At 35.5% G+C, this 13,557-nt stretch overlaps 1 protein-coding gene and 1 long non-coding RNA gene across 2 annotated transcripts; both read right to left on the bottom strand.

Moving 5' to 3' along the window:
- Nucleotides 1–263: 263 nt before the first annotated feature.
- Nucleotides 264–7,047, bottom strand: LOC141389108 (uncharacterized). The gene is made up of 2 exons (XM_073960156.1): nt 1,081–7,047; nt 264–1,016 (listed from the first exon to the last, which is right to left on the bottom strand). Exon 1 carries the CDS (start codon nt 6,915–6,917, stop codon nt 5,106–5,108), a length of 1,812 nt encoding a protein of 603 aa, XP_073816257.1. The 5' UTR covers nt 6,918–7,047; the 3' UTR covers nt 264–1,016; nt 1,081–5,105.
- A 4,042-nt stretch (nt 7,048–11,089) lies between these two features.
- Nucleotides 11,090–12,610, bottom strand: LOC141389109 (uncharacterized). Its single transcript, XR_012408991.1, has 2 exons — nt 12,042–12,610; nt 11,090–11,977 (listed from the first exon to the last, which is right to left on the bottom strand). It is a non-coding gene; the product is annotated as an uncharacterized lncRNA (long non-coding RNA).
- Between the last annotated feature and the right edge of the window lie 947 nt (nt 12,611–13,557).

Consider the following 13,557-nt stretch of genomic DNA (forward strand, 5'->3'; position numbering starts at 1 on the left):
ACACAAAATCTCTCTCTTTTTCGTTTCTTATTTTCTCTTCGGGTTTGCTTGGCGTTGCCAACTAGATTAATCGATACTAATCACTACTCCTTTCTCACATTTTCGTTAGCTTTGATGGTTTGTTTTGGTTTCTTTCTTTTTTTTTCTTTTTTTTTGTAGTAAAGAATTTGATCACTGTTGGTGCTTATTTTCTTTCGTTGATTTCATCTTTTTCTTTGGTGTTGTTCAACTGTGTTTCACAATCTTTAATCACTGTTTTTCAATTCTATTTCTTTAATTTCTTTACTTTCTTTGGTTCGAGTGATGGATAAAATAAAAGATGTTCACTGTTTATTTCGGCTGTTTGTTGGATTATGAATGTTGCTTCACTATGCACGGATTGTTATTTTGGTTTGCAACGATGATGGCCTGTTGGCTTTATAAAAACACTGTCTTATTTTGGTGGCTTTTGGATGTTTCATAGCATGTTTCTTTTTTTTTGTGTTTTGATTTTTGTAAACATTGAATAATAAAAACACCCGAAATTTCTGTTTTGGTGTATTCTAGTTTTGGTATTGGAGATTATGATGTTATTTTTTCCTATTTTTTTCGAATTTCACCGTTGGAAACAAATACACTTAACCACTCTTTTCTCTCTTTGGCTATTTTAAGTCGGTCTACACTAGCACTGACATATATGGTGTTGTTGTTGTTGCCCTTTCGGGGCAATTTTCTCTTGGCTTTGCTTGAAGTAGACTAATGATGGTTGTTGAGAATCCGTTAAAGATGATGTTGCTGGCTCGCTAGCGGGCACATGCAGTGGTGTTTGAGTCTGTTTGAAAAGAGCAAATTGGCTTATGCTATGGCCACAGACGGTTTTGATGGCTTGACGCTGATGTTGTTAGGGCTCTTTCATTGATGTTTCTGGATAGTTGTGGTGAATCATAGAGGTGTGTTCTGCGGACGATTTTGTGATGCGGCTTCCGTTGAATGTGCGTGTGTGATGTCTTGTCGCTGAAGAGTCGTCAAATCAAAATCTGTATATGAAGGTAATTTTTATTTTAGCGTGCTGATGCTAACTTATGACAAAATGCAACTTACGATAATTTGCGTTTATGAATCTGAATATATTCAAACTGGAACAATGGTTTTGCATATTTTGCAATAAAATATAATTTCGCCGTTCGTATTCTTCTTAAAATTGCAAAATCTGCTTTTCCAATATTTTTTTGATATTATTTTTGCATCCAGAAAAACACGAAATATTTAGTTTATCGTCGTTCTTATGCAGTTCGGTTTATTTATTTGCGTTTACTCCTTTGTCCTCGGACAAGATTTTTATGTTTTTGGCCGATTTGAGTACGGCACATGGCCCTTCCAATAAATCAACGCCACACTTTATTAATTTTCGCCGACCGACAACGACCTTGTTAACACGACCTCGATTCAAACAGGAAAGAAAGTTAAGTTGGTCGTGATTGCTAAATTTTGCAACTCTTGTCCATTTCTCTGTCCACTATACGAACTGCAACCAACTTCAGGTTTGCTATAATTCAATTTTTGCAGAGTCGTATGTAGTTTTGTGATTGCCATTTTGCAATTACTGGATGATGTATCGTTGATCTTTGCGAAGTGGCATTTCACATGACACGGTACACACATCCAAAGTCGGTTTGGAAAAGTTTATCATATCAGCAAACACGATTTGCTGATATGATAAATCTCCACATTGAGAATCTATCATCACCAAATGATGAATACAGGTAGTTGGTCCGGGTATTATGCCTTCAGATCTTTGGCGTGGAATACTCCCTGAGACTTTCCTTGTAAATTTTCGACTTCGTATAGGTTATTTCCGACCTTACGGACTATTCTGCATTTTATGAATTTCTTGCAGAGTTTTGCTGAAACTTGTTTTGAGAAATCCGACAATTGGAAATTCCTCCGGAAGACTTCTTGTCCGACCAAGAATCTGGTTTCTTTACATCGCGTGTTGTATCTTGTCGCATTCTTTTCGTAGGCTCGATGCAAGTTCTTCCTTACTCCATCACGAATGATTTCTAAATATTCATGTCTGCTTTCTATCCGATTTTCAGCATCCTCTAGCAGGTCAAGTTGTCTGGCGAGTTTATATGCCGAGGCATGAGTTATCATGTTGGTTCCAAATAAAATGAAATAGGGTGTAGCCCCAATTGCGGAGTGTACTGACGAACGAAGCGCACATTCTATTTCACAAATGTGTAAGTCCCAATCTTGTTGATTATCATTCAGATAGGATCTAATTGCGGCAAGAACCGATTGATTAACGCGCTCTGCTGCGTTAGCTTGAGGCGCATAATTCGCTGTTCTAATATGCTTTATACCGAATGTGTTTGTCAAATCGGCAAATTCTTTGCTCACAAATTGAACTCCATTGTCCGATATGATTGTTTCAGGACAACCGAATTTATAAAATATTTCTTGAATTAGAAAGTTAACTACATTTCTGGCATTTGCTTTAGCCATTGGCTTTAAGAAAACATATTTTGAGAAATAATCCATCGCAATAAAGATACAACTATTTCCTCTCTTTGATCTCGTATAAGGTCCTAAAAAATCTATATATAACCGCTGAAACGGTCTGCCTACATCAGCTTCACGTCCCATTGGAGGTCGTAAAATTGTATTAGATGGCTTAGATTCTTTACAAGTATCGCATGTGTTTATAAAATCTCGAATCTGAACATTCATGTGTGGCCAATAAAAATACTCTCTGAGTCTACGAATGGTCTTTGCAATGCCGCCGTGTGAAGTTTTCGGTGGCTGATGCGCATTTCTAATTAGGTCTCTGGTAAGCTCGGTCGGAACCCATAGCTTCCAGGCATGGACTTCCTGATCTGCATTCCCCGTATACGGAGTAGTTCTTTTATAAACGTATTGGTCCACTATTTTAAGATCTGGCAACATACCTTTCTCATTTAAAATTGATTCTCGAAGATTCTTATAATCCTCAGAATTAAAAGCTGGGGATTCTAAATCAATCATAATTCCTTTCTCAATGTCTATTTCATCTAAGGCATACCGCGACAACATGTCAGGTACGACATTTTGTGTTCCTTTGCGATGTTTTATTTCAAAAGTGAATGCCTGGAGTTGTAAACTCCATCTAGCTAAACGTCCAGATAAATCTTTTTGTGACATGAGCCACTTAAGGCTCGAGTGATCAGTAATCACTACAAAATTTGATAACTCAATGTAAGGGCGAAAACGCTTTATAGCTAAGACGACCGCTAAACATTCGCGCTCTGTTACTGTGTAATTTCGCTGCGATGTTGTCAACTTTTTAGAAAAATACGCTATAGGATGTTCTCCTCCTTCACTATCTTCTTGAAAAATAACGGCACCTACGCCTACATCAGATGCATCGCACTGAATAAAGAAAGTACGATCAAAGTCAGGCTGCGCTAAAACTGGACTATTTATTAAACAATCCTTCAACTTGTCGAATGAAGTTTTTGCTTCTTCATTAAATTCGAACTTTTTAGACTTCTTTAAAGTTTCTGTGATGGGCGCTGTGATGGTGGCATAATCCCGAATGAAACGTCGGTACCATCCAGTGGTCCCTAAGAAACTCCTAACTTGTTTCACATTAACTGGATAAACGAATTTATCAATGGCTTTAACCTTTTCGGGGTCAGGTTTAAGTAAACCTCCTCCAACTATATATCCTAAGTATTTTAGCTCACTACAGCAGAATTTAGATTTGTTAACATTTATGGTAAGTCCGGCGTCTTCTAAACATCTAGCTATTTCAGTCAATAACGCTATGTGTTCTTCAAAAGTTGGTGACACTATCAGTAAATCATCTAGATATACAAACACTTTTTCTCTCAGCCTGGCAGGTACGACCCTGTCCATAAGACGGCATAACCTTTGGGCCGCGTTGCACAGCCCAAAAGGCATGACCGTAAAATGGTACAGGGGCCGTCCTGGTACTGTGAACGCTGTCTTTTCTCTCGATGCTTCTGACAAAGGAATTTGCCAGAAGGCATCTTTGAGATCTATACTTGAGATAAAATGAGTATCTCCTAAACGACTCAATAAACCTTCTATATGGGGAAGAGGATAGGCGTCTTTCACTGTAAGATCGTTGAGCTTACGAGCGTCTAAACAAATTCTAACTTTTTCCCCTTTCTGTACAAACGTGACTCTATTGTTCCATGGACTCTCACTCGGTTCGATCACTCCCAGTGAAAGCATCCTATCCAATTCCCCATACATAAGTTTTTGAACTCCTGGCGAAATCGGAAAGTGTTTCTCTTTCACAGGTACAGCGTTACCGGTGTCTATATTATGAACTTCAAGTGATGTCTTTCCTAGACCTTTCTTTAAAAAACATGGAAACAAAGATTTGGTTTGTTCTAAAATAGCTTTCTGTCTATCATTTAAAATATGCATACGAGGGTAAACCTCGGAAACGTCTTCTGCACTATCTTCTGTCGTAGCTAAACTATTGACTTCAAATCTAATCAGGTTAAATTCTTTGATGAAATCAATTCCCAAGAAAAGTGACATTTTCAATGACGGAACCAAATAGAAATCTATTGGTTTCGAGCGTCCATTGAAATGTATGACTGACCTAACACGTCCTATAATTTTATTAGCTTTACCATCAGCTGTACGTATAACTGACTTGTATGGAAAAATAACTAGCTTTGCTTTTTCAACGAAATCTAAACATCCTTCACCTAAACAAGAAACTGTTGCTCCACTATCGATTAAACCTTGTATAGAATGTCCATTAATTTTAATAGAAGTATATATGCGACCATCGGCTTCTTCACTTAGACTTGCTGAGGCTATTTCTTTCCTAATTTCTTTGCGTTTCCTATATCTTTGTCTAGTCTTCACAATCTTATCGGAAGGTGTTCCAAAAATTCTTGCTCTAACCTCATTATATTTCTCCATGCGAATATGCCATGGGTCTCTATCTGAATATTGAACTTCGCTTTCAGTTTTATTGCTAGGTAAACATGAATCATCCCTTTTCAAAATGGATATTTTCTTCGAATTCGAATTAAAATAATCGTCTGAGCTATGACCGCTTGAACTAATTTGAGAATCTTTAGATGGTGAGGCTATACTTATTATTGGTTTGGGGTTGTCAGGTTCCTCGAACGATTCTCCACCCCTGATCGAGTAACGTTCGGGTTTCTGTTTCCCTGACAAGAAGGACATTTCGGATAGACAGTGTTGTCATATCCGCATTTATAACAAAAAGTTCTAAGTTTTTCTGAAGTGCAGTCGAAAAAGGTATGACCCTCTTCTCGGCAATTCCAACATATTAATTTTCTTTCTTTAGTAATAGCGTCTACATCTAAAAACTCTGTCTGTTCTTCTTGAACCAAGTTTAGTTCATTGATCTGTTTATTTATATACTTTGGATTGACAGTTCGCTGATTGTTAAGCATATTTTCAGCTCTTCTAGCTTCTGCTCTAAAATGATCTAAACTACAAGGTCTGATGGCAAAAAGAAGTTGCATCATCGATGGCTTCAAATTACTCTTCATAATATCAACTAGATCTTGCTCGCCAATGGGATGACGTTGTTGATTTCTCAAATGCAACACAGCATTACAAAACTCATCAAAAGGTTCATTATTCATCTGTCTTCTATCTAAAATCTTCCTTTGAATGTCAAAGTCACTCTCAAATCTATGAAAATTCTTAACCAAAGCGTCTTTTACACTAGCCCAATCTGAAATATAACTATGCATCCTTCTATAATTCCAAAGCCACTCTAAAGCTGGACCACTCAAAAAGTGATGAAAATTCCTAAGCACTTCGGACCAAGGACAATTATAATCTGCTCTAAGAGTCTCTACTCTAAAAACAAAATCTTCTACGCTAGGTGTTTTCGAAGTTCCGTCGAATTTAAGACCCCACTTGTCTATACGTCGAAAATTTTCTACAGAATGTTCCGATTGATAAGGCTGTATGTTTCTAAATTGGCTCACATCTGCGTTTTGTTGAGTTCTATTTGCTCTAAACTGTTGCTCAACCTCATGAAATAAATCGTTATTTTGTCTAGAGGGTGCATATGGATTATAATCGTACTGATTCTCAAAACATATTCCTAAATTTGGATTATTTAACGCTGGATTAGCCTGAGAATAACGTGCCTGATTAACCGATGGTGGCGGAAAATTCGTATTCGGTAAATTGCGATTCATAAAATTTGTCGGATTTTCGTTATTCGAAGGTTGATTAACTCTATTATAAATCGGAAAATTTGCTGCATTCATATTATTCATAGATCGATGAGGATTTGTTGAATTCATATTATTCGATGTTATTGCTGGTTGATTATGTTGATTTCGCAAATTAGGTGGATATGACATATTTGGTTGTGTTCTGCGTTCAACATATTGACGGTTATTCCATACGTTTGTGCTTAAATTTTCGCTGGCATACTGTTGCGACAGACTGGTAATCGTGGACTGAACAATTGCTGGAATTAAAGTTTCGATCGACTTCAATAGTTCGATATGACGAAGTCCTTCTCGAGCTATATTGGTTTCATTTTGTGAGTTAGCAACTGATTCATTTTGCTGACGATTTTGTCTGTAATCTTGAATAACTGTTCTTGCTGCTTCACTCATGAAATCTGGTGAATTAATAGAAGCATTTGGTGTTAACTGTTGGCTTCGTTCGAAACCATGAAAATCTGAACCAGACGATATTGTGGCTGGTCTTGACGCAGTTGTGTTAAGGACGAGTCCATCAGTAGTAAAAGCAATTCTATCAGCAGAAGAAGTTGCTGAAGGTGTTGATTGACTAGCTGTTGTAGTTGTCGTAGCTAACGTGGTAGCTGTAACGGCTGTTGTAGTTACTGGGGTAGATACGTTTTGGTTTGTATTCTCCATTTTTGATTTTGTCTTGGAACGAGTCTGATACATTATCTGTAGATCAGGCAAAATACGACCGACTTTCGGCAGGTTCTAAGTATCAATTTTTCCAATACTTCACGTCGATAGCAAAAAATGGGAATAAATGACAATAATCGATATTGATGTTGGTAAGTCCGGGTAAAAATTGGTTCGAATAAAATTCGAAAAGTCTTGGCTGGTAAAAAACTGTAGATAGAACTTCGATAGGCTCTTCAGTTCTCTTCGCCTACTCCTACTGTCCTATGGAGTAAACTGTCACACGTAGCGAGTGGTTGTTGTCAGTCAGAATTTCCACAAAGAGTTGTTCGAGGCCTCTTCAGTATATCCTTAGATAAGCATAGAACGGCTTTCTAAAGATATACTGGGAAATCTACGACCAGACAACAATCAGCCCTACGGTAAATGCTCTAACTCCAGGTTGAGCGCTGCCGTCCGAAGGCTCTCCAGGCTACTCGTCCCTACAAACCTTAAGGTACTTCAAATCAACCTCGAGCTGAGATGAAGACCAGTCTTTCGGGTACCAGTAGTCCGGTTCTGTGTACACCCTGTGTGTACGTGAAAACAAACAGATATATGGCTGCTATTTCAGGCCTATATATTTAAATTTAAGAACAAGCAATCGGTAGTTTGAGCCTATCAAACTCCTCCTGCCGTCTTTTTAATGCAATCAGAAAAGCAAATGTCTTAAGGGCGACGACCCTAATCGGAAAATTTTCAACTTCGGTAGAAGAAAATTCAAACTACTAAAAATTTAAAAATCTTACCTTTAGTTTGACAAAGAAATATAAATGATATGAATAAGAAAAAGTAATCAACACTAAGTAATGAAAAACGAATAGTGAAAAAAATGAAAAAAAAAATGGTTAATCAAAACTACGTAATGAAAAATGGATTACAAAAAAAAATGGAGAATGGTTAATCGAGACTATGTAATAAAAAAATGAATTTAAAAAAAATGGTTAATCGAAACTATGTAAGGTAAAATGAATTGAAAAATATGAAGATGGGAAATCAAAACTATGTACTGTAAATTGAATGAAAAAGTGAAAATGGATAATCGAAACTATGATTGAAAAAAAATAAAAAATGGATAATCAAAACTATGTAATGAAAAAAATAGAAAAAGTAATCAAACACTACTAAAAATGGAATAATATTGGAAACAATTACTAAGTAATTTAAATAATTACTAAGTAAATGAAAATATCCAAAACCACAATGAAAATAATAAAATTTGAAAAAATGAAAAAGTGCATAAATTCGGGGATTCGAATTTATCCTACCTTTTACTTCACGGGTTTCCTTTAAAGATGCTTATAGTAGGTACGGTATTTGGTTGGTGAATCAAAAGTTTTCAATTGTATATGAAATTATAAATGGATTATTGTACTGGCGTTTTTATTTCGTAGCTTTCTTGACTCCTTAACAATTGGAGAGAAACAAGAGGATTTGAAGAAATGTTGAAAGTTGTCCCATGTTAAAACTTTGATCAGCGCTGCATCTGACGACATCAACCGTCATCAGTGGACTGCACACCAAATACTAACTATGAATGATAAGCTTCAGTCGCAATTAGCTTGTCTAACATCTAGCCCACTAAGACTTACTGAACTATCAAATCACGAAAAAAAAAATTTGTTGCTACAAGACTGGCAATCCTGCCTGTCTTGGGCTAACAAAACGTCAGGCCGGGCACTAACCTATACTATTTTCATCTCAACCTCTTCAGACATCCTTATCAGTTCCTCACTACCATAAAAAGTGTGTTTAGAAATTTTAGACGATACAAAAACGTAAACCAGTTTAAACCCCCTGTGGGTGCTAAACAGGTTTAGACGTTGTCAATGAATGACATGATTGGCTTTTAAATTAACTCAAATCGAGCTATATTTTCGATTCGTACGCCCCACGTTGGGCGCCAAAAATTATATATTTATATATATATTACTTATTAACTGTCACGATTCAGACTTTTACAAGACTGCCTTCCTTCTGACTGCTACACTGGCTACTTGTCGATAGGTGTGCGGCTTGAGCTCGTCGGCATTGGGGGGTGTTCGTTGCAGCCAGGAGAAGAAACATCATGGTCAATATATAATTTAGTTGAACCAGTGTGTTCCCAGAAACAATAGAAATTAAAAAGAAACGGGGCTATGAATCAAAGTTCTCTTTTCAGTTCAATCATTCGTCACTCGCTTTATCAAACATCCGTACCAAATCCATGGTGAAAATATTTACTAGTTGTAAACCTACTGTGACGTAAGATGTTATTTGTCTACCGGCTACCCTCCCACGGTTACTCACCTATAACCTTCCATGACAATCCTTGGCCTGATTTAGGACTGTCCCAAAACCTAAACGATTGATTCAACCACTCACCAAATACCTACCATCCGTTGTTCCTACCCAACCATATTGAAGTTATCTTCAGACATCAAGAGAAATTTCAAATTCAATTTTCATTTTATTCTTATAAAACAATCTTAGATTATCTTATAAATGATTATATACTTATAAATAGGTAATTATATCGATATTCCTATAAATCTTCATTTTAAGTTCGTTTATGCGTTCATAACGAAATCTTAGTTCGACATCATATTTTAAGGGGGAAGAAAATCAATGTGGACCCTATTATAGCGCTATATTAAGGTATTCCTGTCAATAAATTCATAGATAAACTATATCCATCAGGCGAAACTAAAATCTCGTATTGAAAGAAAATATTTATGAATGAATTATTTAAAAACAAATAGGTTTAATTAAGATTTTAATCAACGTTTACATTTAAACAATTTAGAATTTTGGTAAACTTCAGAATTTTGAATCGCTTTTTAAGCGTTGTAACCATGTAGATTTTTTTTGTAAAATTTAGAGTTACGCAGTAATTTGACTGCGGTATAAAACCACCCACAAAAATTAATAAAGCTAGTGTATAATTTATAATTGGCTTATAACTTTAAATTGTAGAATCAAGTATAAATATAATTGAAGAAAATTGCAGGTAAACAAAACATGACATCATATAGGCTGCTCTCCAAATGACCGCTTTGACCGACAGGTCTCCATTTGGTCGCACTCGGCAAAAAAGGTACTTACTCGAGGCTGGTATGACAATTTTAGGTACAGAATATTTGCAAATGTTAAATCAGCTGCTTTGTTGAATGTTGTGTGACGATGAACTCATCTCATGAGGTGTTATTCTCGCAGTTAGTTGATTTCTAGATGATGTCTTTCTCGATGATAAGTGTTGATAATTGATGAAAACTGTATTTTGTTGCGCTCTTCAATGATTTAACTTGCAATTGGTTCAACAACACAACGATGCAAAACGAATCTGGCAAAAACATTTAATTGTGGTATTTCCGTATAAATTCGATGTCAGCGAATCCGATCGCTGTTTCCGTCTTGCCTTCGTCTATTAAATTTGTCGATTTTTATTTTATATAACCGCACTAGCTCATCAGGAGTATTAAGAAAACACTGTTTATTTCTTTTTGTTTTGCTGATATTTGGATTTGTTTCCCAAAAGCTCGGTTTATTTCTCTTTTGTATTGACACTCTATTTATGGTGACTTTGTCATAGAATTCGTAAGAGTGCAAAATCTTTATTTCCAACCGATTCACGTATATTTGTTTTCTTGCTTATGTTGCTTTACGTCAAAATCGAATCACTAATTTCTTCTGTAGTCCTCGTTTTATTCGCTTAATTTTTCTTATAGTGGGATGTGACAATCTAAGTGAAACAAACACAATATCAATGCTATTTACTTTGGAACTTTTTTTTGTTTTGATTTGTCGTATTTTGAATCCGATAGTATATCAATAATTATTCATTTAATCTGACACTTTTCTTTCTCTTTCGTTTTATTACTGAAAAGTTCGTTACTTGTACACAAAATCGGTTCAATTATTTGTTTCGTTTAATGGTGCTCTTGTTTTTATTTTGTGTGCTTTAGCTCATATTTGTACTAACAAAACAACTTCACTGCTTTCGTTTGATATTATACTTTACTTTTTCCTTTTGTTTGTTTTCAGCAGTTTTTTTCAACAACACAAAATCTCTCTCTTTTTCGTTTCTTATTTTCTCTTCGGGTTTGCTTGGCGTTGCCAACTAGATTAATCGATACTAATCACTACTCCTTTCTCACATTTTCGTTAGCTTTGATGGTTTGTTTTGGTTTCTTTCTTTTTTTTTCTTTTTTTTTGTAGTAAAGAATTTGATCACTGTTTGTGCTTATTTTCTTTCGTTGATTTCATCTTTTTCTTTGGTGTTGTTCAACTGTGTTTCACAATCTTTAATCACTGTTTTTCAATTCTATTTCTTTAATTTCTTTACTTTCTTTGGTTCGAGTGATGGATAAAATAAAAGATGTTCACTGTTTATTTCGGCTGTTTGTTGGATTATGAATGTTGCTTCACTATGCACGGATTGTTATTTTGGTTTGCAACGATGATGGCCTGTTGGCTTTATAAAAACACTGTCTTATTTTGGTGGCTTTTGGATGTTTCATAGCATGTTTCTTTTTTTTTGTGTTTTGATTTTTGTAAACATTGAATAATAAAAACACCCGAAATTTCTGTTTTGGTGTATTCTAGTTTTGGTATTGGAGATTATGATGTTATTTTTTCCTATTTTTTTCGAATTTCACCGTTGGAAACAAATACACTTAACCACTCTTTTCTCTCTTTGGCTATTTTAAGTCGGTCTACACTAGCACTGACATATATGGTGTTGTTGTTGTTGCCCTTTCGGGGCAATTTTCTCTTGGCTTTGCTTGAAGTAGACTAATGATGGTTGTTGAGAATCCGTTAAAGATGATGTTGCTGGCTCGCTAGCGGGCACATGCAGTGGTGTTTGAGTCTGTTTGAAAAGAGCAAATTGGCTTATGCTATGGCCACAGACGGTTTTGATGGCTTGACGCTGATGTTGTTAGGGCTCTTTCATTGATGTTTCTGGATAGTTGTGGTGAATCATAGAGGTGTGTTCTGCGGACGATTTTGTGATGCGGCTTCCGTTGAATGTGCGTGTGTGATGTCTTGTCGCTGAAGAGTCGTCAAATCAAAATCTGTATATGAAGGTAATTTTTATTTTAGCGTGCTGATGCTAACTTATGACAAAATGCAACTTACGATAATTTGCGTTTATGAATCTGAATATATTCAAACTGGAACAATGGTTTTGCATATTTTGCAATAAAATATAATTTCGCCGTTCGTATTCTTCTTAAAATTGCAAAATCTGCTTTTCCAATATTTTTTTGATATTATTTTTGCATCCAGAAAAACACGAAATATTTAGTTTATCGTCGTTCTTATGCAGTTCGGTTTATTTATTTGCGTTTACTCCTTTGTCCTCGGACAAGATTTTTATGTTTTTGGCCGATTTGAGTACGGCACATGGCCCTTCCAATAAATCAACGCCACACTTTATTAATTTTCGCCGACCGACAACGACCTTGTTAACACGACCTCGATTCAAACAGGAAAGAAAGTTAAGTTGGTCGTGATTGCTAAATTTTGCAACTCTTGTCCATTTCTCTGTCCACTATACGAACTGCAACCAACTTCAGGTTTGCTATAATTCAATTTTTGCAGAGTCGTATGTAGTTTTGTGATTGCCATTTTGCAATTACTGGATGATGTATCGTTGATCTTTGCGAAGTGGCATTTCACATGACACGGTACAAAAGTCATCATCTTCAAAAATTATTTATATTTTTACGTTTGATTTGAATGTGATTACTCCCAATTCTCTTAAAGTTCTATCGTAGTGCCTTTACTTTTTTGTTTACTTTTAAATTTAGTAAAAATTAATCTAAGATACTTTTATATTAGTTATGTATTAAAAAATAAAAGAATTAACTACTGCTATCTCAATCATACTTTTGTTCTCATTTATTATTTATTTTGTAAGAAAATGTGTTGAACGAATATAACTTTTATCATTCTATTAAAATAGCCTAAAAGTATGCAATATTATGCATTTATAATGTGCATTGTGAATTGTAGGAGTTCACGTTGGTAGCTTTCTTGCTCTAGAATCTAGAGTCTAGACATGGCCCAATTATAGGTCCTCCGGCAAAATCAGATGATTTCGATTTGAGCTGTCAAAATTCATATTTGTCATTTGAATTCGCTGTGAGGTATTGAAATGTCTAACTGTATAGAAACAGGTAGATGTGTCTCGAAAAAAGAAAACAAATAAACTTAATGTTGTACACGTAAAATGTCAAGATTTGTTGTGTTTGTATGAGAATTAAAATTACAATAACTTATTTTAGCAGTTCAAGTTCGATCAGCTGGTATTTTCTGTTTCGTCAAACAAAAATAACTACGGTAACAACTTTTTCTCGGAAAATGTTTTGTATGTATCTACTTGAATTGACAGAAAAGAAATTCGCCTCAAAAATTTTTTCGCCTCTGTTTGTGAATTTTGACATTTAAAATCTTCGCTTTTCTTTGATTTCGCTTGATGGAGGACCTATTATTGGGCCATGGCTCTAGATTATGAAGATCTCTCCTGAAGTGCCTGTGTTGGACAAGCCTGTCCAAGAGAATGTGACAGGGATGCTCACGACGATAACACCCAACAGTAACAATATCTTGTTGAAGATTATCCACTACCTGGCAAATTTCCAGGCTTCTG

Source organism: Musca autumnalis, unplaced genomic scaffold (assembly GCF_047663935.1).
Source record: "Musca autumnalis isolate F117 unplaced genomic scaffold, ASM4766393v1 scaffold_1, whole genome shotgun sequence".
Lineage (NCBI taxonomy): Eukaryota > Metazoa > Arthropoda > Insecta > Diptera > Muscidae > Musca > Musca autumnalis.

Bases quoted from the DNA above. Each gene is read 5' to 3' on its own strand.
- LOC141389108 (XM_073960156.1), bottom strand. From the start codon at position 6,917: ATGTATCAGACTCGTTCCAAGACAAAATCAAAAATGGAGAATACAAAC.